Source organism: Drosophila bipectinata, chromosome 3R (genome assembly GCF_030179905.1).
Source record: "Drosophila bipectinata strain 14024-0381.07 chromosome 3R, DbipHiC1v2, whole genome shotgun sequence".
Taxonomy (NCBI): domain Eukaryota; kingdom Metazoa; phylum Arthropoda; class Insecta; order Diptera; family Drosophilidae; genus Drosophila; species Drosophila bipectinata.
The window spans coordinates 15,796,026-15,822,583 of record NC_091739.1 but is presented as its reverse complement, the minus strand read 5'-3'; the positions used below and the strand labels follow the sequence as shown (position 1 = coordinate 15,822,583).

The following is a 26,558-nucleotide window of genomic DNA, read 5'->3' as shown; positions in this document are numbered from 1 at the left end:
CAGCACACCAAGTACACAGTAAAAAATAAAGTTGTACTCCAATATTATTAAATACAACTTTAAATTAAAAGTATGTATAAAAGACTCTCCCCAAAAAATCACAAAATTCTCTTAATTAATTTTATAATTTTAATTATAAGTATTTTTTGTTAGTGTTTTTAGGAAACTAAAAAAGCCAAAGAGTAGGAGAGCTACAAAAACAAAAACACAAAAACAATAGCTGCAACAGCAACACACATTGTCCGTTTGTGCGTTTGTTCCTCGGCTGGTTAGGCAACAAATTCTGCGCAAAAAGTGCAATGAACTTTTGGCCAAACGAGGAATTAGGGGAATCCCAGGACGAGGGCAAGGGGCAAGGGCAAGGGCCAAGGAGCTGGGGGATATTTTGAGAGGGGTGGCGAAAAAGTCACAGGCTTAGCCAATGTGTAAATAAAGGCCTATTTATGGGCGAGTGTGAGTGAATTTGATGTAAGGAATTACAGTGAGAAACAATTTATTGCCAAACCCCCAAAAATAATGCCATTTAAAATGTAAAACCAATGAATCAAATTTTCAAATTTCATCATTAATTATTAATTTATTTACTCAACTTAACTAATATTTTAGACAACTTGGTTTAGATTATTTCCTGCTATCATATCCCAGCGTTAATGGACTGAACAACTGCCAGCCGATAACCATTCGACAACTCTTTTTTTAGCCATGCCAGAAGGAATTAATACCCAATTCATCAAGTTTCGTAAAAAACACATAAAAAAGAAATGCAAATAAAGAGAGTGATAAGTAAAAAATGCAAGCCAAGAGGCCGAAAGACGGCCTGAAAATAAAGTCAACTTTAAATGCGCCGCCAGTTGACTTGGACGTTGTGTTTTTTAGCCATTGTGGCTCTTGTTGTTGCTGTTGCTTTTGTTGGTGGTGCCGGTGTCTCCTACCCTTGGAAGCGCCTACTCCAAAACCTAAGCCTAAGCCACACCGCACCACTCCTTACACCAAGCCACTTCAGTTCACCCGGCGCGACTAGACTCCATGGTCGCTGTCAGTTTTCGTCGGCGGAGCCAAGAGCCAAGTAACCAGCCGAAAGCAGATGATGAAGCCCTCAAAGTCAGCTCCAACAACAACAACAACCATACTATCAACAACAACAGCCAACTACCAACAACCGAGAGCCAGAAACAAGACGACATCGGTTTAGGCCTTTGAAAGCACAACACCATGGACATTGCCGCAGAGATATCCAACTACAGTTTAAACTTCATTAAGGTACTCCTTATATTAGTTGAGAAAATTGTCTAAAATATTGTATTACTATAGTTTATTTTAGAAGAGATTATTATACCCTTTTGAAGATATAAGATCTAAGATGTGAGACATTATAGATCCGTTTTAAATATAAGTTTATGAACGAAAAGGTTTCAACAAACATTGTTCAAGTTGTTAGTCCTAATAGTATCCAAATATATCCATTAGTAACATCTGAGTCTATACTATAGACTCTATAGTTACATTATGTAAAAAACTCCTACTTTCCTTTAAATCCAATCCCCACTGTAGCTATCCAGGCCAGTCCAAAGCAGGCGACACATGTGCACATATTTCTTGCTGGATCTCTTTTTATTTTTCTGGCTGCACTCTTTCCCTTGGTTTTTTATGCCGTATTTTTTCACATGCAGTTAAAGCGCAAATGTTCTCAAATTACCCATATGCAAAATGAGCATCGGGGGGGGGGCTGAGGAAGTATGTAGGGACAAAGGCAGAAGATTGGTCTACTGGTTCCGACCCGGCTTCGCTTGCATTTCGGTTGCGCCTCATATTTCGTCTATGGAAGCTTTGGGAAAAGCCTCCTAGCCCGACAATCCGACTGTGTCCCAAACCTCAAGACGCCTCAAAGCCAGAGGTGCACCCCACTTTCTGCAACTCCTTTGCAGATTTGTGTGGTAAGTTGACGTTGAGTTGCGGATCTTCTTTGGGTGACAATTGGAAGGCAGACGGAATCAAAGCGGAGCAGAAAGCCATCAGGGCGTAAAGTTTCATAGAACAGACCAAAGTGCTTATTTGGCTAAAAGAAAGAGGGCTGGTAGGAGTGTTCCATGGCGCCAAAAAAAGCAAGTTACGAATGTTCAACTCTTCAGATACTTTTATGCTTTATTTTGCGAGCTATGAATAGCTTTGATTGGCTTACAAAATCAACAAAAGTGAAAACCCAAGAAAATTCATGAGAAATAGTTAAGGGTCCTCGACAGATATGAGGTATTGGTCTGATAAGAAGATAAACAATAAGCCCATAGTTCATTGACATTTTATCGATATCTTTGCAGAACTAAGCCCCCCTGCTTGTTGTCTTGTTTGTTTTATGATCGGTGGTGATGACATGCCCTACGCAGTACTAGTGGTACCCCCACTTCCAAGTCGCCAAAACATGCGACACATGGAAGGCTGCCCAAACGTCGCTGTCGTTTCCTCAGTGCCATAAAGTGCTCACTTATTGCTTTTTATGCGCTTTTGATAAGTGCATTGGTGTGCGTGTGTAAGTGTGAGTGTGAATGCATTTTCCATTGCACTTTTCGTCACATACAATTTTCGTCAGTCAGTCAGGCAGTCAGTCAGTTAGTCAACTGGCGCTATTCAGTCCGTCCGTCTTTTGTGCGTTCTCATAAATGCATTCCCTGTGACATGAGACTCTCTATGCGTGTGTGAAAGAGAAAGGGCTAAGGAAAAGAAAGAGCCAACCAGCCAGAAGCCAAAAGCAAAAAAAAAAAGGAGTGAGTGTGCTTAACTCGCCGCAACTTCATTTCGTGAATGCACAATGGGCGACTGACTGACTGCCTAACCTACGACAACCGAATATTCGCCATTCCATTTGGCCAAGTTCAATGAACCGAACCTTTGGTTGAATAAACTTCCCACACACACACACACACGCATACCCTTTCACACAGATACTTTCGCACACACACGCACTGTGAATCGGTGACGCGTCGAAGCGCACAAAAAGAATAAGCAACGAAAAAACAACAAAACACAACCAAAAGGGAGATAGAGTGTCTTTCAGTAGGGATACTCAGGGGTTAATTTTTAAAAAGCTGAAAAAGTATCTGTAAGATACAGTTTGGGGGATCAAGAATAAGAAAGTTTTGGGTTATAAATTATAAAAATGCATGCAATGTTATAAGATGAATATTAAATAGGTTAATAAAACTTGAAATAATGATAACTACTTATAGACTCAAGGGATATATTCAAGTTCAAGACCGTCTAAAATGTATAATTTTTTGGCAAAAACTTCTTTATTAATAAAATTTTAATTTTAATATTTATAATACCCCTAACAAATCCACAATTTGGAGGCTACTTAAATGACACTCCATCGCAGTGGTATTGGTGTCTGCAAATTGATTATACAACTGTAATGGTGTGACTCACACACACGTGCCAGCACACACAGATTAATGGAATAAATGTCTCTTCCACTCCACCATTATTTTTATATATTTTTTGCCATTTTGACTCTTCCAATTTGTCTAATTTTCAATGACGTCGTCGCTGTTGCCGTCGCCGTCATGTCATCATCGACGCCCTGTCGATGCAATGAAGTAAAAACAAATTAGTTGAACTTCGCATGCGGAGATGGGAGAATATGCAAAGGCCAGATACAGATACAGATAGAAATACAGCCAAAGATATAGATACAAATACTAGCACGAGTACGAGATACGTTTACATATGCTGGGTGCAAATCGAATTTACCAGCTGCTGGCGAAATAATTCAATAAAATCGTGCTGGCTAAGCTCCGGATCCCGGATCGACATGCATGCAAAAAAAAAAGAAGCACCGACCAAGAACCGCAGTCCCCTCCAGTTTCTTCACAAATGAAATTTAATTTCAGCATGCAGTTTGATGGGGCAAGTGGAGCTAGAACCCAACTAACCCGTAGCCAAAGCCAACCAACGAAAATAACTGCAAGATATATTAATAGAGCGAAAATTCATATGAAATTTTAATATGCAAACGGGAAAAAAAGCCAAAAGAAGGAAAGGGACATGGCAGAAGGAAAATACCCATACTCTTAGATATGAAAGGGAGTCGGGAGTCGGGAGTCGGAGAATCCCAAAGTAACCAAGCATGTAAATCGAATGTGCGAGCACTTTGGGTTTGCCTTGGAGTTTGGAGCACGGAGTTTCGACCAGACATCGATAGTCTAACGAAAAAATGCTGCAAAAAATATGAAAACGAAGACAGCCATGTGGTCCAGAGTTTTTTTTTATTTTTTGGCCAGACAACGGAAAAAATTGTGCATATTATCGTAAGGAGAGTGAGATTAAAAATGGTAATAGATTCGTGCATGAGGTCTTATCGACAACTTCAAGTTTGTCTGCCTGAGAGTTGACAGAGTCGTTGAAACTTGAAATGAACACTACAATTTCTAAGAATATTGCCATATATTCTTCCAACTTGAAGCAGCACTTGAAAAGTTTCCAAACTAACTTTATACGATCTTGTTCTATTCAGCTCCGTTCACCCGAAAATAGAGCACTCGCATTACGTATACGCAGTGTGGCCCGCAACAACACGCCAAAAATACGACACAGATGTGTGCCTGCCTGGTGCCACACTTTCGCCGCCAATGTCAATGCCGCCGCCACCCCACCGAACCACCAAACCACTAACCAGTAGAGGATGCAACGCCACGCAAATGGGAGTCCAACACTCGCCCCAATGCCACAGATACAATAGGTGCACGGAAAACAATTCCAAGGGTTTAGGAATTCATTACCTGCTTGGGCCTTAGTCAGCAGTATGGAACTTAAGATTATTTTAAAATATTAATTCCTTATTATATATTTTAGTTTCTGAAATCTTACATATATCATTAAGGAATCTTTAGTTTTTGGAAGTGTACTGCCAACAGTCAACAGGCAGCTGGTGGCACGCGACCAAAGCCGGGAAATGCAGTCTGGCAGGCGGCAGCACGTTCGGCTCGGTTTCCCTGCTGGATGCTGGGCCAAAAATAACAACCGACATGGCCCAGACGGAGCAGCGCAGTGGAGGACAGGGCCACGGCCACGAATGGTCGCCGTTTTGGGCGTTTTGTTTGACCAAAAACTGCAAGCAGCCAACTGGCGGAAGGTCGCAGTGGCAACAGAATTTCATTAGACCGGCAGACGATGCAAATTACCAGCCAGAGGATGCAGATGCTGGACGGTTCTAGGCCAGAATGCTGCTCCGCCACTTGGCCATTATTGAAAGCGAAAGCCTGGTCGTGGATTTGGGTGTCTAGTGTGCTTGTGTATGTCGAGGCGGGAAGTGTGCGGAGTGTGGTAATCATGTAATCGGTCTATCATTGCTGGTTATGCAAGTGGCTAACTGCAATTAGAGTTCGCAGGACAATCAACTTGTCAACGCAAATTGCAGCTACAAATTAGACAGCTGTCATGGAATTTTAATCAGCCGGAGTGGGTGACTGCCGAAACGTGGCTGTTTGGTTGGTAAATGAAAGGCCCTTAATTATAGTGACTTTTTTAGGAAATTTTGCAGGCCATGGTTGTTATTATAGTCTATGGAAAGTATAGTTTTATAAAGAAAGTGCTTGGTTTATGACTTAAGCTTCTTGGTTATGACCAAGATTGCTTTAAGTTATACCTAAAATCATATACCTTCTTTAAGATTGCTGTCCTGATATAACAACACAATATCCCCTACCAAAATTTTCCGAAACCTACAGCTACTTATTCGTCCATGTCGGAGGAGGGCTACTTAACCCTACGAGCACAACTGTACCCCAAAAAGAACAAAGCCGGCTAAATGAAGGGCATAGAAAAATGAAGCAAAGTACACACAAAAAATGCAAAAAATGGGGAAAATGTGAGAAAAAATGGGAAGCTAAACGAAAAAACCCAACACATGCATACGCTAAAAAGTTTGCCCACTCGACGACAGACGCCTGAGAAAAGGGGTGGAGGAGGGGGAGGAGGCCCAGACGGGGGATAGAGGGAGCGAATGAGAGGCCGAATGCAACTTGGATACACGTAGACACTGGGGGAACGGGTCGTAGGTCAGGTCGAGGCACAGGGAAGGGGATTCCAGGGGCATCCGATGTGATGTGATGTACATGGGAGCATAGAGCATGTAGACAACTGGCAACAATAACGGCATTTTCGATGCGGAGAGGCGACGTTGACGAAAAGGACGCCCATACACGTTGAAAATTAATGTCAAAAAAATATGAAGTATACGTATTCAAAGAAAAATGCCCCATTTTATGAAATTCATTCAAAGATCCATATTTACAATTACGATTATTACATTAAAAATTCGATTGACTAGACTTTCTAATTAATTAATACATTTATAATATTCCTAATATTCCATATACGCTATACTTCCTAAAACTTAGATAGAATTTAGTTTCTGTGTAAAAAAGTGGGAGGCGGGAGTCGGCAGTCGGCAGTCGGCAGGCGGATGGGTGGAGACTTCAAGGGGCAGGGGAGTTGCTTGTCGACGACGAGTTGCCAACAGCCACTTGACACTTCCGTCGTCACATGAATGGAGCCGTAAAAATGCGACGCTGCTGCATTCGTTTCATTTTCGTACTTTCGTTCTCCTTTTCTAAATATTTTTTGTGTTTTTTTGGATAGTCAAGGGGGTGCGGCACTTTTTTATATTTGGCCAGGAAAACGCCGGAACAGGAGGTGGGTATGAAGCAAATACATTCATGCATAATTTTTATGGCACTTTGAGTGATAGGGATAGACCGCCGCCCCACCCCTACTATACCATCCATTTGGGATGCCAAAACGTTTTGGGAACATGCTTTTTTTCGAGAGCAATGCATTCACTTAAATGGGAAGCTCCAAAGGGAGTCGCAGCTGGAAAATCCAAGGCGAGTCATTAACGCAACAACAAAGTGATGATTAGTCGGGGGCTGTGTTGAGTTCTTGCGGTTCAATGTACGCCCAAAAGCAAATAGGCTGAGGGCACACACAGTCAGGCCGCTCGAACAGAAGTGCAAACACACGCACACGAATTCGTTTCAACCGGGCTAGGCGCCAAGGTAGGTCAGGGAAGGGGAGTAGGCTCGACCAGGCGATGATTGCTTTGCAAACTACATGAAAAAATCCAAAAAATATACAGTGGAAGTTCGAAAATGGATATTTTTCAGTGTGGTATTTAGCTAAAATAAAAAGAGAGTCTCTTTTACTTAAATATTTTTTTTTAATTACTCTTTAATGTCTTAATTTATTAATGTCTTATTATGACTGTAGATTTGGATCTAAATCGGCTACTGGTGGCCACTGCTCAACGTTGCATGCCAAGTGGCACGCACTTTGAGGGATCGCCCCTCCGGAGTCCGGACAGAGGGCAAACACATGTACAAACATCCATCCATCCACTCCCGAAACGCAGACAACTCCAAAGAGGGTACTTCTCCTGCTTCTTGGCGCTTTTTTCGGTTATGATTGACTGAGTTCTGTTGAAACTTTGGCGTCTGCTGGCACGCATGAAGTGCAATTTTCGAGTAACGAAAACCCGATTCGGTCGGAGAAGGGAGTCGGGAGGAGCTCACAATTAGCACTTTTCGACCATTGGCGGGGCTTTGAGTGGTTCAAGTTGCTGCTGCTGTGGCTTCCTGATAAGCTGTTGCCTTGACGGAGGCGCTTGAACCCACTGCAAGGCTCCCTCCTCCATCGCCTCCATGATCTTCGCTTCTCGCTCCCGTAGTCACCATGTGGTGGCAATTTCTAGGTGCAAATAGTTTTGCGGCCTAAAAGTGACAAGGCAACGCCTTCCATTCCCGCACGCCTCCGGGAAAAACTCTTCTTTTTCGTCGATAACAAAGTTTGCCAACCAAATCGGCCATAAAATGAAAAAGCAAAGCCCAAAAGCAAAGCCTATTTACGCACCAGAACTCAACTGAACTCCTCCGCGGCACAGTACATTATAAGATAAACATTTTTTTTTTACTTTTTCATTTGGCAAATAACATAAAAGCGTTGAACTCACTCGGAGACCACACAGTGAAATATTCGCCTATAGAATCTTCAACGTACATATCTATATATATATAGGGATTTATAATTGTTGGGGCAGTGGCGACGACTTGGAGCGCTACAATGCCGTAGAATCCATCGAGAATTATGGATATTGTTAATAAATTTTAAGGGTAATAGTTCAAATTTGCCATTAAGGGTATATTCTTAAAATAATAAATTATTGATCATATATAGGCTTTATTAACTAAGTAAGGGAGAGAAAAACCCATATCTCGTAAGTTTTTGTTGGAAAATAAGAAAAAACCCAATACTGACTTGTATGTGATAAGGAACCCTATTATCCTCTATATGTACTCCACAAACTTCCCCTTTAGAAGGTTTCTGATGCAATAGTTTAAACTGCAATCAATAAACCGATATGCCTAGTAAAAAAAATTCCACTCGAAACCTTCGACGGAGCTACGCACTTCCACGAAATCAAAATAATCACGAGTTGACGTTTAAGTTAAAACAAAGAAAATACCCAACTTCAGACGTTCTGGTTTTATTCAGTCGGTCAATCAAGCGGTCGTTCAGTCAGTCAATTAGTCAGTCAGTTTGTCATCGAGAGGACCGAGTGTTGAAAAGTTTATTGCACTGTGCACGCCTCACTTTTGCTAAGGCAAATATTGTTTAAAAACATTTTTAAAAATAAAATTTACTGATTAAATGGGCAGCGACGACGACGGCGAGGTCCAACGATGGCACAATGACGGTCCTACCCCAAGGCGAAATTATTTGAGTACCGCCGGCAGTCCGTTGACTTTCGATGGTGAGGAATAGAAAAAGGGGAGACGGTTGAGTGGATCAGTCTCGAATGGATTCGGTTTTTTTGGAATGAAAATGTAGTCCGGGCTGGAGCTAGGGTCTCTCTAGCACATCAATAGCTGCATTAAGACGCTGAATCAAATCTAATATCAACACAAACATGAGAAAGTCTTGAAGCGTTTCCTGCGCAAAAAGCAGCATCTGCTGCTGCTTGGGGCTCCCCTTGCTCCACACTAGTTGCTCGTTTAGCAGAGCGTCCTGCAGCGAGCACTCCATGTAGGCGTAGGGATATAGAAATTCCACCGCCAGGCGCCAGAATAGAATGTAAAAAAGGTTGGGACTGCGGATATTAGGATTGTTCAGGGTTAGGATTGTTATATCGATTCCCATTTGAACTTACGGCATAGACAGTTCTGAATATTCGGACTCGTTCTGAAGCTAATTCGTTAAGACTCGTTCGTTTTAATATATTTTTCACAATTTTGCCTTTTTCCAAAACCTACAGTGAGAAATCTATTCCAAGGCCTATTATTTGATATATAACTCGTATTAAATTTGTATGTTTATTATTTTTATTAATTTTAAATTAGGATATTTTATTTTTGAATAAAAAACACATCGCCAAAAACTCTACCTCAAAGTTGTTGCCGAAAAGAGTGATTTTTATTTTTAGGTTTCAAAATTATTTCAGTTGGCAATATTAACCCCACCGCATCCGTAGTAATTCTTAATTTTGATTTTTAATTGATTTTTTAGCTGATATTATCGACTGGTATTTTTTGGTCACAATTCAAATTTTTCCGCTAGAGCTCTGTTCATTTTTAACAGAACAGAAAAAAGACGTGTATAATTTACATCTGTACAAAAAAGAAATTTAACGGGTTTTTGTCTTCGCTATGTTTGAAAGGAACTAAGCTAGGTAGATTACATAGCCTGATATATAAACATTCAAAATAATTTGGTAATTCCCCTTTCTCCAATACCGTTTGTCAATACCGTTTTTGGCATTTAAAGAATTTATTCGGTGCGTTAAATATATTTATTAGCATTAGTAGGCACTACTTGTGTATGCACTACAAATTTCTGCATTGATTTATGTACAAAATAGACTTTACAAAAATATTTAAAAACTTTAAAAGCCACATTGTTAGTTCTTTATTTTGGCAGTAATCCAGTCAGCAATATCCTGTTCGAAAAAATGGTTTACAAAATTTAAAAACCAGGGAAACCAAGCAACAAACCTGAACTCCATCACCCGTTTCCACCGAGCATTCCTTGATTGCCCATTCACGCCCCTCTAGGCGATCCAAGCCCATCATGTCAATTACAGTGGAAGAGGGCAGGGATCCACTGGTGTCCTTTTTATTCGAAACAATAAGCAGGGGAGCTTTGTGGAGCTCCTCATGCAAAAGGACATCGCAAAGGACGCAACGAGCCTCGCCTAGCCGCACACCATCCTTACTATCTATGACGAAAATCTAAGAAGGTGGCTATTTAATGGCTCAGCAGGGTAAAATCTGGAGGATTTCTTACCAAGACCTTTGCTTTTTGGTAGTAATTGGGCCAAAGTTGCCGGTTCTTGAGGTCTCCATTTATATCCCACAATTGGAGTTTCGATTTGTTTACCTTGAAAGTCCATTCGGAGGCTTCTTTGGTAGATTCCTTCGACTGAAATACCATTTTGTACATTACTTGTCCGCAAATAAATAAAGTAGATTCTTACAGCGCCATTTAAGATTCCTGCCAGTCTAGATGTCAGCGTGCTTTTTCCAGCATTGTCTAGTCCCAATATAAGGAGACTGGATCCCTGGGAGCTGAAGGGCAGGACCTTCTTGATAAGCGAAACGGGACCGTGGAAGCACATGGTAATACAATTATTTGGAGTCGTGGTATGCAAGACAACAATCTAGCCACAAAATGCACAAATGTGTAAGGCTTGAAAACAAAGTCAAAGCCTTCTTGGTGAAATTCGGTAACACAAAGCCTTCTCAATCAAATTAATTTATTGGTGAGACCATCTTATAAGAATTAAAGTTACGTATATTTATGATTTTGATCTTAGATACTTAGGAGCTACAAAATACAATGCAACAGGCGAGGATTAAGATTACTTCTTCATGTTTTTGCAGACCCAGTCCATGCCCTCCTTGAGACCGGTGCCATCCGTGGCAGTGCAGGCTTTGATCTCCCAAGTGCGTCCTTGCAGCTGAACCAGACCCATTTTTTCGGCCACCTCGGAGGCACTCATGGCATCGGGCATGTCCTGCTTGTTTGCGAAAATAAGCACAGGGACCTGCTTCAGTCGGTTGTCCATTAACATCTCAAATAGTTCGCTGCCCGCCTCCGGAAGTCGAGCCCGGTCCGTACAATCAATTACATAGATCTTCAACAAACGAAATTTCTGGTTATTTAAAGATTATTAATGTAAGAGAGAGCCTACCAGAACATCCGTATTGGCAAAGTAGTTCTTCCAATAGGGCCGAATCTTCCACTGTCCCCCAATGTCCCAAACATTCAGCTTGAATCCATCGGCTGCCACGGACTTGATGTTAAATCCTGCCGTGGGCGTTACCTGCGGGGGTTCACTCCTTATTTTATGGGACAAAGGCGAACGGAGCCAGTTCGCAGTTTTTTTCATACAAACCGTGGTAATGTCCTCCGAAGCCAGTTGCTTCAGGATTGTCGTCTTGCCGGCATTGTCCAGTCCGAGGAGCAGGATGCGAGCCTCCTTCTCTGGGTTGGGACGCAGTTTGCGTAGCAGCGAAAGGAGACCCTAAAACGTATTGAATATGTTCTTATAGTTTTTATTTATATTTCGATCGGATATTTTTTAGGCATTTAAAGTACTTACTCCCAGCCTGGAATTTCTTATTAGAAACAAGCGTATATTAATAGAATTAATATATGATTTATAAATATTTTTAAGAATATTAAAAAACTCAAAACATATGATTTGGAAAAGATGGTCGTGTAAATTCAATGGGAAACTTAATTTAAAGTTTGAAATTTTAAAGCGCGCCAAAGTTTTTGGTAGTGTTGGGAAAAAGCTAAAGACCATCGTACTGGCAACCCTCAAGTTCATATGTTTTGTTCGCAGCTGTTACCATAACAACCGATCGCGGAACGAAAACAAATAAAAAGTTCGAATAACAAACTAATAATTAGCTGTTATGGCATCCAGAGATAACCTACCATCCTATATAGTCCAGTTAGTTACGAAGACACTCGAACCGGCAAGATTTTGACAATCGCCACTGCACCACAATTCAGTGGATGACCTGGAGAGGCGTCTTTTGGTGAAGAAGTCAGGTAAACTCAGGTAAGTCGAAATCAACCACCAAACACAACATCACAGGTTCAGCGCCGTCCAGCAACTAAACAAATTCTCGCAACGCTCCAACAAATTCCAGCAACAACAAGGCGTCGCCTGCGCAACCGCTGGCGAGCACTGCAGAGGTGGAGAAGGAGGAGCTGGAGAAGGTTGGGGTGGTGCGCCGGTCAGGAACGAAATTGGAACGGGAAGATGCGACGACTGCTATTTACGGGTTTCAACGCATTTGGCCAGCATGAATTTGTAACCGGCGAGACCGACTGCGCTGCCGGCTTCAGAGGTTTGTAAGCGGCAACAAAAGCCAACCGCGATCACTTTAATTATATGTACAGTAGTCATTCCCTAACTGGAATGTCAGACAAAACAATGTCCCATTATAAAACCTGTAGGCATTAGGCAACCCAACCTGTACCGAGCATACTAATCACTTAAGTTTTTATTACAGAAATAAATACGCCACTGTCAGAACAAAACCAGTGCACGATTTCGGTCGGCTGGCGGTATTCCGCCCTCGCCTTGGGCCGGAAGTTGTATCTGCGTGGGCTTCTGGAGACCGAGCCTCACGAGTGCGTGACCCTCGAAGCGGTGGACAACATTAAAGCCCTGGCCGCCGGTGAAGCCTACTGTTTAGTGCTACTTCATACCGGTCAGCTGTACAGGGTTCCACTCAAAACAAAAACGGAACTGCAGCCCGTACGCCTGGAAGCTCCGCCCAGACCAAATTCGGCGACAAAACGTTCTATTTTTGGGACAACCAAGGCAAAACCTGGATTGCCGATTGTCGAGCACATAGCCTCCGGATCACACATAAACGTAGCTGTCAGCTCAGAAAACGCAGTCTACAGTATTCCAAGCTGCCTGCACCAGTTTCCCGGTCGCCAGTTTCGGGTAAATCAGCTGGAATGTGGTCACGAGCACGCCGTGCTCCTAAACGGAAACGGTGACGTCTACAGCTGGGGGAATGGACTGTAAGTTGGGTACTTTTAATGCCTTTAATTGAGCGAATATACTAAATAAGGGGGTTGTCCAATATTTACAAACAATATATTGGAAACGTTTGATAAAATAAGTAAAAAACAAACATAAATTTAAGCTTTAGAAACTAACAACTGGATTATATAGAACATTTTCTGTCATTAACAACGTCTTATATATCATGTTTTTTGCACAACTGTGATAATTTACAGACGTGGACAGTTGGGTCAGAGCGTCTTGAAGACGGAGGAGACGCCACATTTACTGGAGGCGCTAGCAGGCATCAAGGTATGAATTTTAAGTACATAAAGAGTAAACAACGCTCTTATCGTAGCTATCACTCTCGAATTCGTCCAACAGATAACCCGTATTGCTGCCGGCGGTTGGCACAGTGCAGCCATATCCGCCTTTGGAGACCTCTACACCTGGGGACTGAACTGCAGTGGCCAGCTTGGCATACGCGTGATGAAACCTGGCGGATTGCTAAAGGAGCCCACTGTATACCCGCTGCCCCAGTTGCACGATCTGCCTGAGTGCAGCTGCTCCAAAAACCAGGAGAGTAGCAGCGATGACTGTGCACCATGGAGGGTGTTTGCCGGTTCGCGTCACACACTGCTGATTCGACGCTGCGGGGGGCTATGGGTCAGCGGTTGGAGCAAGTATGGGCAGTTGGGCCAAAGGTCTGACCGACAGGTAGAATACCTGGATGACTTTGAGGCTCTGGAAGGAATAATATTGAATCAAGAGACTGATCAAATTATTTGTGGCCCGTGGTCTACGCTGCTTTCTGCGAATATCGAGCTGGGTGGTAGAACCCGTAGATGACGAACTGAATGACCTTAATTTGAGCGGGAACTCCAATCTGAATAAATTATGAAAATATTTGTAACTATTTTAATGGTTTTATTTCACTAAATGTGGGCTACCGGGGACATTGCAGTCTCCAGATAAAATACATTTCTCTTATAACATTATAATTTTAAATTCGCTTCAATTGGCACCACAACTATCTCAATCCAACCCCAGCAATAAGGAAAATTGGGAGAGCTATGGCCATCGAAAGGAGCAAAAGTTGGCAAATTAGAAAAACCCACAATTTCATGGGGGTTTCCCTTGGAAAAAAAATCGAAAAATTTGAAAACTATATTCAAGCAATGTTTTGAATGAGCCACTGCGTAGGCCATATCTTTGGAAATATTCATCCGATTCTTGAACGGAATACCTTAAACGATTTGTGGATCGATTCTCCATAAATCTGCATCCAACTCTGGGAACAAAATATTTTTAAGATTTTTTGTCAAATTTTCTGGGCTGTCCCCTTCAAAATGTGCAGAATGCATGGGGAGCCCCATATGACCCACTGCGAAGGCCATATCTTAGGAAATATTCATCCGATTCTTGAGCCGAATACTTTAAACGATTTGTCGATCGATTCTCCATAAATCTGCATAAAAATCTGGGAACAAAATATTTTTAAGATTTTTTGTCAAATTTTCTGGGCTGTCCCCTTCAAAATGTGCAAAATGCATGGGGAGCCCCATATGACCCACTGCGAAGGCCATATCTTAGGAAATATTCATCCGATTCTTAAACGGAATACCTTAAACGATTTGTGGATCGATTCTCCATAAATCTGCATCCAAATCTGGGAACAAAATATTTTTAAGATTTTTTGTCAAATTTTCTGGGCTGTTCCCTTCAAAATGTGCAGAATGCATGGGGAGCCCCATATGACCCACTGCGAAGGCCATATCTTAGGAAATATTCATCCGATTCTTGAGCCGAATACTGTAAACGATTTGTCGATCGATTCTCCATAAATCTGCATCAAAATCTGGGAACAAGATATTTTTAAGATTTTTTGTCAAATTTTCTGGGCTGTCCCCTTCAAAATGTGCAAAATGCATGGGGAGCCCCATATGACCCACTGCGAAGGCCATATCTTAGGAAATATTCATCCGATTCTTAAACGGAATACCTTAAACGATTTGTGTATCGATTCTCCATAAATCTGCATCCAAATCTGGGAACAAAATATTTTTAAGATTTTTTGTCAAATTTTCTGGGCTGTCCCCTTCGAAATGTGCAGAATGCATGGGGAGCCCCATATGACCCACTGCGAAGGCCATATCTTAGGAAATATTCATCCGATTCTTAAACGGAATACCTTAAACGATTTGTGTATCGATTCTCCATAAATCTGCATCCAAATCTGGGAACAAAATATTTTTAAGATTTTTTGTCAAATTTTCTGGGCTGTCCCCTTCAAAATGTGCAAAATGCATGGGGGGCCCCTTTTGCCCCACTGCGTAGGCCATATCTTAGGAAATATTCATCCGATTCTTGAACGGAGTACTTTAAAGGATTTTTAAATAGATTCTCCATAAATCTGCATCAAAATCTGAGAATAAAATATTTTAAAGATTTTTTGTCAAATTTTCTGGGCTGTCCCCTTCAAAATGTGCAGAATGCATGGGGAGCCCCATATGACCCACTGCGAAGGCCATATCTTAGGAAATATTCATCCGATTCTTAAACGGAATACCTTAAACGATTTGTGGATCGATTCTCCATAAATCTGCATCCAAATCTGGGAACAAAATATTTTTAAGATTTTTTGTCAAATTTTCTGGGCTGTTCCCTTCAAAATGTGCAGAATGCATGGGGAGCCCCATATGACCCACTGCGAAGGCCATATCTTAGGAAATATTCATCCGATTCTTGAGCCGAATACTTTAAACGATTTGTCGATCGATTCTCCATAAATCTGCATCAAAATCTGGGAACAAAATATTTTTAAGATTTTTTGTCAAATTTTCTGGGCTGTCCCCTTCAAAATGTGCAAAATGCATGGGGAGCCCCATATGACCCACTGCGAAGGCCATATCTTAGGAAATATTCATCCGATTCTTAAACGGAATACCTTAAACGATTTGTGTATCGATTCTCCATAAATCTGCATCCAAATCTGGGAACAAAATATTTTTAAGATTTTTTGTCAAATTTTCTGGGCTGTCCCCTTCGAAATGTGCAGAATGCATGGGGAGCCCCATATGACCCACTGCGAAGGCCATATCTTAGGAAATATTCATCCGATTCTTAAACGGAATACCTTAAACGATTTGTGTATCGATTCTCCATAAATCTGCATCCAAATCTGGGAACAAAATATTTTTAAGATTTTTTGTCAAATTTTCTGGGCTGTCCCCTTCAAAATGTGCAAAATGCATGGGGGGCCCCTTTTGCCCCACTGCGTAGGCCATATCTTAGGAAATATTCATCCGATTCTTGAACGGAGTACTTTAAAGGATTTTTAGATAGATTCTCCATAAATCTGCATCAAAATCTGAGAATAAAATATTTTAAAGATTTTTTGTCAAATTTTCTGGGCTGTCCCCTTCAAAATGTGCAGAATGCATGGGGAGCCCCATATGACCCACTGCGAAGGCCATATCTTAGGAAATATTCATCCGATTCTTGAGCCGAATACTTTAAACGATTTGTCGATCGATTCTCCATAAATCTGCATCAAAATCTGGGAACAAAATATTTTAAAGATTTTTTGTCAAATTTTCTGTACCCTTCAAAATACCCTTCAATGTACCCTGAAAAAATTTTGCCCACTGGGCCTTTTTCCTTAAATCCGCCACTGGTACTTGGGTATTTGAAAACTATATTCAAGCAATGTTTTGAATGAGGAAAGTCGCTTCTGGGTTTGCTGATTACCGAATGGAACTTTATTTCCTGATCGGATACAAATTGACAGAGCTATGGCCATCGAAGGGACCAAAAATGAGGAAACTAGGAAAACCCACAATTTTGCGCTCTTAGTTATTCATCCGTTATCAATACAATTTAGTAACTAACTACTTTGTTTACTTTGTAAATGTTTTACTATTTCTGAGGAAGTGATAGTGAAGACGAGAAGAGAAGGTAATCAATGAATTCATTGAAAAGGTTAAGTTATAATATTCCAACGTTGCAAATTGGAATAAACCGATTGATTATTGAATACTGATTGTTCATTAGCTCAATTTTAATTAAGAAAGTGTGTTCAACGTATGTATATTATATGCACTGATTATGCGACCTTCGCAGATTCTAGGCTGATTCGCAAACGTAATGTGTTTTGGTCCATCTAGGGATGAATAATACTGAAGTAAACAAATCAAATTTCTCAGTTTAAGTTCTACTTTTGCCGCTGCAATGCGTTGCACTCTAGTGCTACTGTTTATTCCCGCACTGGTCCTGAGATCGTGTCTGTCCAGAACCATTTCCAGCACGGAGAAGTCTCTGGAGTCAAGTGGCTTGACTAGCGATGAATCCATTGTTTGGCCGACAGACCTGATCCACTTTCCTCAAGCATACACTCTAATGCACAAGGTGGAGAAGCGCTTGGAGCGGATTGGCGATGAGGAAAGCAGGAACCGGATTATGAACCATACCGTGGATGAGTTAAGGAAGTGCAAGCTTGATTTCCAAATGTACGAGCTCTGTATTAAGCGATCTGTTCCTTTTACTATGTCTTTTATTTCGAACCAACAAAGGAAACAAATACTTGTCCAGCGAAGAAAGGACCAAACATTATCAAGTTCAGAGTAGTTTTGTCAAATATCGTTGTGAGTTGTTAAGCAAAAAGTGTTGCATTCTAAATTATAAAAACAAGAAAAATATATATATATTTTGTATGAATCAAAACAAAAACTACTCAAGGAAATTAAAAATAATTGCCAACGGAAAAATTCGAACATAAAAACAATATTTTAGAGTTTACTGCCTGAATAGGGTGAAGGAAACTTCTGTTGCTCATCTCGCATACGTTCCTTTTCCATTTTGGCAAACTTGCTCCTATGATAGAGTTGCTCCTTGAAGCGATTCTTCCTTCGCTCGTCCATGCTGTACCGCCGCAGCATGTCCCGCCGGTCCACAATCGACATGCTGATGTCCTGGCAGTCCCGCGATGGACGGCAGAAGGTCCAGGATCCGAAAATTGTATCCACACAGCCGCAAGTGCGACAATAGCCAACAAAATGACCAATCAGGCTAGAATTCATCTGGCGGAAGGAGAGTGAAACAGGGCCACCCTGGATCATGAGGGCATGCCCCGAAAACCGCCAATCCGTGATATTATCCAGCAGCTCGTGGGGCCTTGGCGGCACAGTCTCTTGAACACTGATGTTCAGCGGAATTCCTGTTGGATTTTTCAACTCATTTAAATTCTTCAATTGCGTCCTATTCATCTTGACGCAGGTGCGTAGAAATCTTTGAATTTCCTCCCGGGACTTTCGCTTTTTTGGATTGAAACAGGTCGGTATTTCTTTTTTTTCCTCCATGGGAGTCTCGATGAGAGTAGATTTGATGTTTATGCGGACGCCAAGTACTGGAGACTCCCAGGATCCATTGAGGTCACAGGGAGTGCCTGAAAGGAGAGAATACTTAGTAGCCTGAGAAGTTATTGGAAGATTTTACCATCAGCTGGATCCACAAAACAGCACGGCAGTTTCTTCACTTCCTCTTCTGTTTGGTTGCATTTGGTGGCCTGAATCGTCTCCAAACGTTCCAAAATCTTGTCCAGAATTGGCGACATCGGCGACCCCGTCTGATCCAGTTGCTGACATCCCTGAGGCGGACATAGCTGAGGATATGAAGCCGTAAGCAAAGTTTCAGGTCCCTTGGGAAGAACTATTTGGTTTGCTTTCAAAAGAAATTTATTTAGTAAATGAATTGGATAATTTCAGTAAGCTAACCTGCCTGTATCGGCTGCAGGCGTGGTGTGCCTCCAAGGTTTGGACTGTTTCCCACAATTCTTTGGGCCACTTCCAAAGGGGACAAATTCATTTGGGTGGCCATATTATCGAGCACATTAGTGACCCCAGGAGGTGGAACCTGATTGACTAGCACTTCGGGAAATGGAACTGGAAGCCCAATCTCACTCCGAGTAAGACTGTTCCTCTTTGTGTTTGTTTTAGGAGTCTTAGCCTTGTCTATGACCTCTTTCCACCAGCTTTGCTTGGTTTTCAGTGCCTTGTGGAGGTTGTCCATTTGGCTTTCGTACTCATCGAAGAGATTGAAAAAGTTTGAATGCTTAATGGCTTTCATGCCAGTCACAATCTTGTCAGGATCTATGCTGGATGAGAGATCCGGCCAAGGATTCATCTTGCTAGCCAGTAATTTGTTAGCGCTCATTGATGAAGAGTCATCTGATTTAGGTTTGGTTTTCGTAGCAATATCTTCATCCCACTTGATTTCCTGCTTAGGATCAGGATTTTCAATTTTTGTTTCGGTTTTTTTCAGTGGTTCCTCGGTTTTAATATCATCTTTTTGCAAAGGTTTCTGTTGGAGAGGCTTCTCCTCCTTTTCTTTTTCAACATCACCTTTACCTTGAATCGGAGCATCAGGAGGTTTTATTTTCTGTACTTTCTTGTCACTAAATCCCGGCTTTATAAGTGGCACTTCATTCCAAACCAATTGTCGGCTCTTGGAGTTGGGTAAAAAGTAAGGCTTCAGACCTCCATTCTGGTTACTCTCCCTGTTTAGTTTGACAAAGTTGTCCATGGCCTTTAGGTAGTTAATGTTTCTGGAAGGAGCCTTTTCTTCTTTCTTATCGCCCACCAGACATTGAGAAGAATCATTCAAATTCTGGCTTAAATCGCTGTCCAAGAGGTTGTCCGCTTCAAAGGCCAGAAGTGATTGTCTGGGGAACTTATGTTCGTTGAAAAGCTGGCAAAAGCCCTTCTTGTACTCGTCGTAAAGCCCACCAGCTCTGATCGAGGAGCTCCTGGATTTTACATCGGCTAAGACCTTTTTAAAGGCGATGACCGCACTGCCAGGTTCCATATTCTCAAAGAGTCCTGTGAGATCGTTTTTGGAGATGGCCGTTAATGAAGCTCTACTCTCCTTAACCAAATGATTATCGTGCAAGATTTTTTTATCCAGATTTGGCTCCAGTTTCTCGCCTATTTTCCCCGCAAGTTCGCTAACCAAATCCGTTCTCTCCAGTTGCTCCACCACGTCCAAGAGATCTGAGAGGGCGCTGAGCTTTACGGTGCTGGACGTGCTGTCTGGTCTTGTTTTTTTGGCGGAAAACATTTGGCTTGGTCGTTGCCAGGCTCTCAAAATCTCATTGTAAATACGACTCAGCTCCAGGATGCGCCGATCCCCAGAGTCCTTGGGCGGTTCACGCTCCTGTGGAGGCACATCTCCTGGAATATCCAATTTAAGGACAACCACATGGGAAGACTTCTCATTAATACCCTTTACATTTGGAGGTCGGCTGGGACATTTTGCGATACAAGAGGGCCGGTCGTCAGTGAAATCATACTTTATTGAGATGGGAGGTTTCTCCTTACACGAGGGCTCTTTCATCTTTTCGTTCGCCTGGGCAGGATTATTATTTGATTTCTTTAGATTTGGAAGATTATTCAAGCCGTTTCCAAGAATGACGGTATTTTCATATTTAACAGCCGGTAGGCATACTGGACCCTTCTCTCTTTCGCCCAGGCCCTTGATGCCATTGTCCGATGGACCCTCAACGGTTTGGGTGATTGGTTTCTCACTCGCAGGTTTCTTTTCCTTGCTGCGGGTATAAAAATCAAGTATGCATTTTCCAAGTGGTACATGCGCATTATTGGAACTATCACTTTTTACTCCGGAATTATGCGTAGCACTTTTGTTTTTGGCAGCGGGCTCCTTCAGCTTCTCGACACTTTCAATGAGGGCTTTCAACTTTGAGGGGCTATCAGAGGACTTTGCATCCTTATGATCGGATGTTTTTTCCACTGGATTGGAGTCGTATTGGATGATCTGAAATGCATAGGAAGGCTTTTCCTTATCCAAAGGTTCTTTCATTTTCCAAAGCACAGGATGGCGGTTTTCCCGTCGTAGCTCCGCCACATCCTTTGATTCACTCACTTCTGACCCACCACCGATACCCCAATCACCATCTCCTTTGAACCGGACTCTGTAGGCATCGTAGAGTCTTTGGACATGTGCCGGGTCATCCAGGTTCTGCACTAAACAAGAGGTCTGTCGGTCTCCGTTTGTGTTCTTATTGCGTTGTACATCCGGTCCAGAGGATCTTCCCGGAACTGGAACGTATAAAAGCAGTAAATTGTAAAGTAAAATTAACCATCCGTCCATTTTACATAAGCTTTAAAGAGTTTTGAATATTTCGATTTTTAAAAGTGACATTGTTTGAAAACTTACTCGGATTCCATTCCATATTAAGACTTTTAAATTAAAATAGTTTTGAAGACACCCACCTTTTATGCATATTCGTTTCTTTATTTTCCACAAAAAATTTAACCTACTCGCCGGATTCGAAATTATGAATTATCACACTTCATGATAGTGGCTTGACCTCCTCCTTATGTTCATTATGGACAACATCCTCCTTTTTAGAACTCTCAGACTTCCACTCCTCGCTGACCTTCATGTAAGGATAATAGACGTTCACGTGTGGCTTGTACGACTCCTTGATCAACTGGGGCGACGTCCACCGCAGGAGTGAGTGCGGACTGCCCAACTTGTCACTTGTTCCGGTCATGTGACCTGCTCCGAAGGGCTGCTGACCCACCCTGGATCCCGTCGACTTGTCATTGACATTCAGATTACCCACATTGAACCGGAACGCCTCGAAGGCCTCCCGTATGAAGTTAGAGTCCTTTGCAAAAACGGAACCTATCAGGCCATGGTTTACCTTGGCCACCTTGCTCATGGTCTCCTTGAGTTTGTGGTCCGGGTAAACATAGACGCCCAGTATGGGGCCCAAAAGCTCCTCCTTGCAAATGAGGTTGTCCAGATCTAGAACCTGTACCACTGTAGGGTCCACAAAGTAGCCTCTCGTCTTTTCGCACCCGCCGCCGGTCAGGATTCGACAGTTGGGGCACTGTGAAATATACTTCAGCCACATAAAGATGCGGTCGTAGGCACGCCGGTTGATTACTGCCGAGCAAAAGCAGTCACAATAGGTGGCATGGCCCACATGCAATGACGATGTAATCTTTAGCAAGGGTTCCTTGATCTTTTCCTCCCACAGGGACTCCGGCACATACAGCATCGAGCAGGAGGAGCACTTTTGGCCAGCATACTCGAAGGCGGCTCGAATAGTACAGGCTACGGCCGTCTCAGGTTCCGCTGACGGGTGCACGAAGTGGAAGTTCTTACCGCCGCCCTCGCCAACCAAGCGCGGGTAGTTCTCATATTCATTAATGTTCTGGGCCACCTGTTGCCACAGTACCTTGAGCACGGACGAAGTGCCCGTGAAACTAATGCCCGCCAGCTTGGGATGTTGGGTCACCGTGGAAGCGAAGGTTATGTCCTCGGCTGGCACAAAATTGACCACGCCTTCCGGCACTCCTGCCTCCAGCATGGCTTTGAAAACATACCAGTTGGATAGGATGGCCGAGTCCGAGGGTTTCCACAACACAGCATTGCCCATCAAAGCAGGAGTGTATACCAAGTTGGCGGCTATGCTGGTAAAGTTGAAAGGACTGATGGCAGCCACAAATCCTGTAGACACATGGCGTTAATAAACGAAGCACAAACTAAAAGCATATTCAACCTGTAAGTCCTCTCAGCCGCATCGTATTCTTGCAGGAGTCGGGGCAATTGTTAATGGGTTCATAGTTCGCCAAGTCCCTCAAGAACACCGGAGTGATTCGCATAAAGTCCACCAGTTCAGCCACATCCATCTCGGCCTGGCGCAAGGTCTTCCCCTGGCCGAGCATTATGGCTGCAATTATTTTGTAGCGATACTGTCCAGCAATTAGTTCGGCACCCCGCTCCCAGATCTTGATCCGATCGCGCAGCTTCGTCTTGTCCCAATCCTCCTGCGCCTCAACGCTCTTCTCCATGGCCGTTTGGATGTGGACGCGGTGAGCGTGGCCGTATCGGGCTATTGGCTCGTTAAGATCGAAGGGCAGTACCTGTTGTAGTTGATTGTCCGCGGTGAACTCCTGACCGTTGATTACGATGGGAACGTGCTCCACACGGTTGAGCACCCCCAGCAATGCAGTCTCCAGTTCCTCGCGCTCCGTCGAGCCAGGTGTGTACTGTCGCAGCTCCTCATTGGCCACTGGTTCGTCCAATTCAAAGTGTTCTGTCAGCTGGCCACTTTTTCCTCTAAATAGTCCCAGTCTGGAATTAAAAATCTTTTTAAGCTTATCTATTCAAATTAAAATAACGAAATAAAAGCTGCTTTGGCGCGGAAGTCCAATCGAATGCTCGATAAGTCGTCTTTTTTCCATTCAAATTGCCCATCCCTATTTTTTCTATCGATATGTAATCAGCTGAGTGGGATGAAAGCTCAACCACGACAAAATAAACTCTACCCGCCTCTGTTATTATTTTTTGTGATGCAATAATTAAGTAAACTATCCGCAAAATGCAACTTACCCGCCTTTTGTTGAAGCCTCGAGCCTCGGAAGTATTGACCGCATATTTGAAACAATGCCATGAGCCACCCTGGACATCATATTTTGTTCGGGTAAGTTGGAGCCTTTTTGGCGGTTCGCCGAAATTTAATATGGAAGGATAACGAAGAATCCTTCACTCCAATCCTAGTTTCGGGACGTAACCAATGACCAAAGAGGAATGTCACACTTCAACTGGACCCTGGAGAGTGGAACCAACTACCACATACTGCGTACCGGCTGCTACCCGTATATGAAGTACCACTGCAGCAAACGCGATGTGGTGGACCTTTCGATGGAAGACAAGTTCTTCCGCTTCCTTAAAGTGATAAATTTGGGTTAGTATAGTTGAATAGAAGGAGAAATTCATCACTGGATCACTTCTAATTGAATCTTTTCAGGCTTACCAATGCTCTTCTATGGACTGGCTGCCATCCGCCTAATAAGCCATACAGAAATTGTTCATGTCAGCGAGAAGGTAAAGGTGCCAATATTTTTCCTGTATGCCGAGGACAAGGGAGCAAGATTTTAAATTCTACTCTGACAACGGCGAATATAAAGTGTGACGAACAGCCTTCTTTTCTATTTATTTACATATTTAATACAAGTTCAACACATGCTAAAACAACAGCTTATTACAAATGAGTTGATGCAACAACAAATCCTAATACTAAAACACTGTTACCAAATTAAAAAGAAAAAAACAAAGATCTAGGTCTTAGTTCTTGCAGTCTGTTGGATGATTCTCGCAGGTCTCATCGTAGTTGTCGAGCTGTAGAGCCTTCAACGAGGCCTCGAACTGGGTGAGCGAGCACGGAGCATCGCAGTTGGGAATGGTCAGCTCCTTGGGGAATTTGTCCTCGCTGTTGTAATAGTAAACAAGCTGAACAACGTGTTGTCAAATAGTTATTCATGAAAATGTTTAATAAACACGGCTCTCACCTTTACTTCAAAATCTGCATCGCTGAAAAACTTGCTGTGGTGCAGCTCAAACGCCAAGGCAGATGAATATTCCGGCAGGTTGGTGGTCTGATCCAGGATCCCTAGTGCATTCATAACATTCACCAATGTCACGTCGTGCGCCGAATACAGGAATATCTTGCGATCAGGACTCAGATTCCTCTTGCGCTTGTTCTGCATTTTGGTGAGAATTTCGGTAAGAAAGGCGCCGCCTCTTATGCGCTTCATGAGATTAGTTTCAGTGAACAGGGTATAGCTACGCTCGGCCAGCGGTCTAATCTCCTCTGGATATATGTTCTCTGTCCAATCGGGCAGGACCAGACCAGCCTCCTCCTCGGTCTTAAGGGTGGTATACAGCAGCTCCACGTCCAACACGTTGGAAATGTTCTAGTGATGGAAAGTATAATTATAAAGACTTTATAAATCTTTAAAATCTAATCCACCTTTCCCGTATTTTTACTCAACAGTTTGTACAGCTCCCTGTTGTCCTCGTTGAGTTTTTGGAGTTCAGGAGGCGGCGTCTTGTAGAGTTTCTTCAGAATGTTTTCGTACTTGAGGCAAGGTTTCTTTTGCGCCAAAAGCTGGAAAGTAGAGGGAAAGTAATCAAATGACTTGCGACTTTTGGTTTAGGATTATACTGCACCCACGATATCATCATTACGAGCAAGTGTATTTACGGCCACCGGCTGCCAGGGTATGGGCAGCACATTGTTGTTCTCCAGCGGCGGCATCATCCCAGCCAAGACACTCTGGGCGCTCATCTAAAAGATAACGACACGGCCAAAGTGATTAGGACTGATTAGGCCCCATCTCGCATAGACAGTCTAGAGATATACATAGGTATAGCTACAGGGCTTATCGAGATTAGTGACGCACCACACAGCGTTCCGCGGCGGAGCTAAGAACATGGACCTGCTGCTGTGTGTAAAGGCTGTTGGAGGGCAGTAGACGGTAGTAGCGCATGCGCAGATTCTTTCCCAGGTTATAGGCCTGCAGCGTGCCTTTCTGTGGATGGTAAAGTGGGATATTTTAATTTTAAAGTTTAATAATAATTAAACACTTTTCATTTTATCAAAAGTCTTGGAGTTCTTATCAAGACCTTCCACTGATTAAAATACTGGTATGTTTACTTTTTGGAATCCAAATCTTGATGAAATTACTATCTATATTTATTTATAGTGTAGTAAAGTACCGAGAGCCTCTCGGAAAAATATCAGTCTTCTTCCCATTCATAGAACTCACCGGTGTTAGAGCTCCCAACCCACCTTGCCAATCGTGGGCGCCGTGCGGATCAAGTGGATAAGATCCGCTGGGATTTTTGGCTCCATGTCGAAACAACTGTTTATGAATGGAATACAAACATTAGAAACTCGTTGAACTTTGATAGAGCTACTCCAATCTCTCACTATGGATATCATGCGTAGATTCCGTAAGCCCTGCTCATCGTTGTTGTCCCCGAACACAAAGTATGCCATCATCACAAAGCACAGGGCGCTGCCTAGAGCTATCACCGATATCTTGGTGCCCCGGCGCGTTTTGCAGTCGAAGGTGGGCATTATTTTATTATTTGCTCCTGCTGCAGTTGATCGCGAGTATATATTCTCTTAGATTTGCAGCCTATAAATAGTTTTTTGTTTATTTTATAGCGAGTGCTTTTGTTTTTACTGCTTCGGCTGCCGTTGCTACAAAATTTATAAAAACTAAACCGATGGCATCAAGTGCCTCACAAAAACTGAAAAACAACTGAGCAGGCAGGCCATGCCAGCGGGCTCCACAGCCAGATAGAGAGGCGACTACCAAGTTGGATGGAAACGGGGGCGAGAATGCCGGAGCAGGCCGAGCAACTGAGAGAGCACGTCGATAACCATGTGCGAATAATTAAATTAGTTTCTCAAAAAGTATGGGTTAGGCCACGACTAGTTGATACTGTGCAATGGGTTTTAGTATGAATGATGAACCTTTAGTTTGGTGGGGTCTTATATCTAAGTCCTAAGATCAAGAATACGGATTTTGTAGGGATTAACAAAGTAGTTTATTCAGCTTCACAGTCAGTATGTTGAAATATTTTATTTTTTTATTAAAAC

The 26,558-nt window shown here is 42.7% G+C and overlaps 8 protein-coding genes across 12 annotated transcripts; 2 read left to right on the top strand and 6 right to left on the bottom strand.

Annotated features, from left to right (window-relative positions):
- Nucleotides 1-8,525: 8,525 nt before the first annotated feature.
- LOC108129445 (uncharacterized) lies at nucleotides 8,526-9,332 on the bottom strand. The gene is made up of 2 exons (XM_017247424.3): nucleotides 9,197-9,332; nucleotides 8,526-9,136 (listed from the first exon to the last, which is right to left on the bottom strand). Exons 1-2 carry the CDS (start codon nucleotides 9,199-9,201, stop codon nucleotides 8,890-8,892), a joined length of 252 nt encoding a protein of 83 aa, XP_017102913.1. The 5' UTR covers nucleotides 9,202-9,332; the 3' UTR covers nucleotides 8,526-8,889.
- Nucleotides 9,333-9,819: 487 nt separating this feature from the next.
- Nucleotides 9,820-10,753, bottom strand: LOC108130015 (ADP-ribosylation factor-like protein 3). The gene is made up of 4 exons (XM_017248356.3): nucleotides 10,520-10,753; nucleotides 10,330-10,464; nucleotides 10,038-10,274; nucleotides 9,820-9,982 (listed from the first exon to the last, which is right to left on the bottom strand). The coding sequence occupies exons 1-4, from the start codon at nucleotides 10,658-10,660 to the stop codon at nucleotides 9,944-9,946; spliced, it is 552 nt and encodes a 183-aa protein (XP_017103845.2). The 5' UTR covers nucleotides 10,661-10,753; the 3' UTR covers nucleotides 9,820-9,943.
- Nucleotides 10,754-10,805: 52 nt separating this feature from the next.
- Nucleotides 10,806-12,126, bottom strand: dnd (dead end). Of its 2 annotated transcripts, XM_070281462.1 has the most exons (4): nucleotides 11,989-12,126; nucleotides 11,441-11,569; nucleotides 11,237-11,368; nucleotides 10,810-11,179 (listed from the first exon to the last, which is right to left on the bottom strand). In XM_070281462.1, exons 1-4 carry the CDS (start codon nucleotides 11,989-11,991, stop codon nucleotides 10,904-10,906), a joined length of 540 nt encoding a protein of 179 aa, XP_070137563.1. In that variant the 5' UTR covers nucleotides 11,992-12,126; the 3' UTR covers nucleotides 10,810-10,903. The 2 variants fall into 2 exon arrangements, with proteins under 2 accessions (XP_070137562.1, XP_070137563.1); XM_070281461.1 differs by having other exon boundaries at nucleotides 10,806-11,179; nucleotides 11,237-11,569.
- LOC108130013 (RCC1 domain-containing protein 1) lies at nucleotides 11,976-13,959 on the top strand. Its single transcript, XM_017248355.3, has 5 exons — nucleotides 11,976-12,115; nucleotides 12,207-12,407; nucleotides 12,573-13,095; nucleotides 13,315-13,390; nucleotides 13,463-13,959. The coding sequence occupies exons 2-5, from the start codon at nucleotides 12,320-12,322 to the stop codon at nucleotides 13,925-13,927; spliced, it is 1,152 nt and encodes a 383-aa protein (XP_017103844.2). The 5' UTR covers nucleotides 11,976-12,115; nucleotides 12,207-12,319; the 3' UTR covers nucleotides 13,928-13,959.
- A 3,349-nt stretch (nucleotides 13,960-17,308) lies between these two features.
- fit (female-specific independent of transformer) lies at nucleotides 17,309-17,775 on the top strand. Its single transcript, XM_017247420.3, has one exon. It carries the CDS (start codon nucleotides 17,309-17,311, stop codon nucleotides 17,702-17,704), a length of 396 nt encoding a protein of 131 aa, XP_017102909.2. The 3' UTR covers nucleotides 17,705-17,775.
- LOC108129197 (uncharacterized) lies at nucleotides 17,629-21,338 on the bottom strand. 4 transcript variants are annotated; one of them, XM_070282157.1, is made up of 5 exons: nucleotides 21,308-21,338; nucleotides 18,850-21,189; nucleotides 18,572-18,796; nucleotides 17,877-18,521; nucleotides 17,629-17,750 (listed from the first exon to the last, which is right to left on the bottom strand). In XM_070282157.1, the coding sequence occupies exons 1-5, from the start codon at nucleotides 21,321-21,323 to the stop codon at nucleotides 17,710-17,712; spliced, it is 3,267 nt and encodes a 1,088-aa protein (XP_070138258.1). In that variant the 5' UTR covers nucleotides 21,324-21,338; the 3' UTR covers nucleotides 17,629-17,709. The 4 variants fall into 4 exon arrangements, with proteins under 4 accessions (XP_070138258.1, XP_070138255.1, XP_070138256.1 ...); XM_070282154.1 differs by lacking the exon at nucleotides 21,308-21,338 and having other exon boundaries at nucleotides 18,850-21,287; XM_070282155.1 differs by lacking the exon at nucleotides 21,308-21,338 and having other exon boundaries at nucleotides 18,572-18,784; nucleotides 18,850-21,287.
- Nucleotides 21,339-21,364: 26 nt separating this feature from the next.
- On the bottom strand, nucleotides 21,365-24,078 carry P5CDh2 (delta-1-Pyrroline-5-carboxylate dehydrogenase 2). The gene is made up of 4 exons (XM_017248264.3): nucleotides 23,922-24,078; nucleotides 23,498-23,833; nucleotides 22,665-23,239; nucleotides 21,365-22,612 (listed from the first exon to the last, which is right to left on the bottom strand). The coding sequence occupies exons 2-4, from the start codon at nucleotides 23,575-23,577 to the stop codon at nucleotides 21,444-21,446; spliced, it is 1,824 nt and encodes a 607-aa protein (XP_017103753.2). The 5' UTR covers nucleotides 23,578-23,833; nucleotides 23,922-24,078; the 3' UTR covers nucleotides 21,365-21,443.
- LOC108129950 (lysosomal acid phosphatase) lies at nucleotides 24,071-26,213 on the bottom strand. Its single transcript, XM_017248265.3, has 7 exons — nucleotides 25,881-26,213; nucleotides 25,717-25,812; nucleotides 25,351-25,479; nucleotides 25,122-25,235; nucleotides 24,918-25,055; nucleotides 24,457-24,861; nucleotides 24,071-24,397 (listed from the first exon to the last, which is right to left on the bottom strand). The coding sequence occupies exons 1-7, from the start codon at nucleotides 26,028-26,030 to the stop codon at nucleotides 24,233-24,235; spliced, it is 1,197 nt and encodes a 398-aa protein (XP_017103754.2). The 5' UTR covers nucleotides 26,031-26,213; the 3' UTR covers nucleotides 24,071-24,232.
- Between the last annotated feature and the right edge of the window lie 345 nt (nucleotides 26,214-26,558).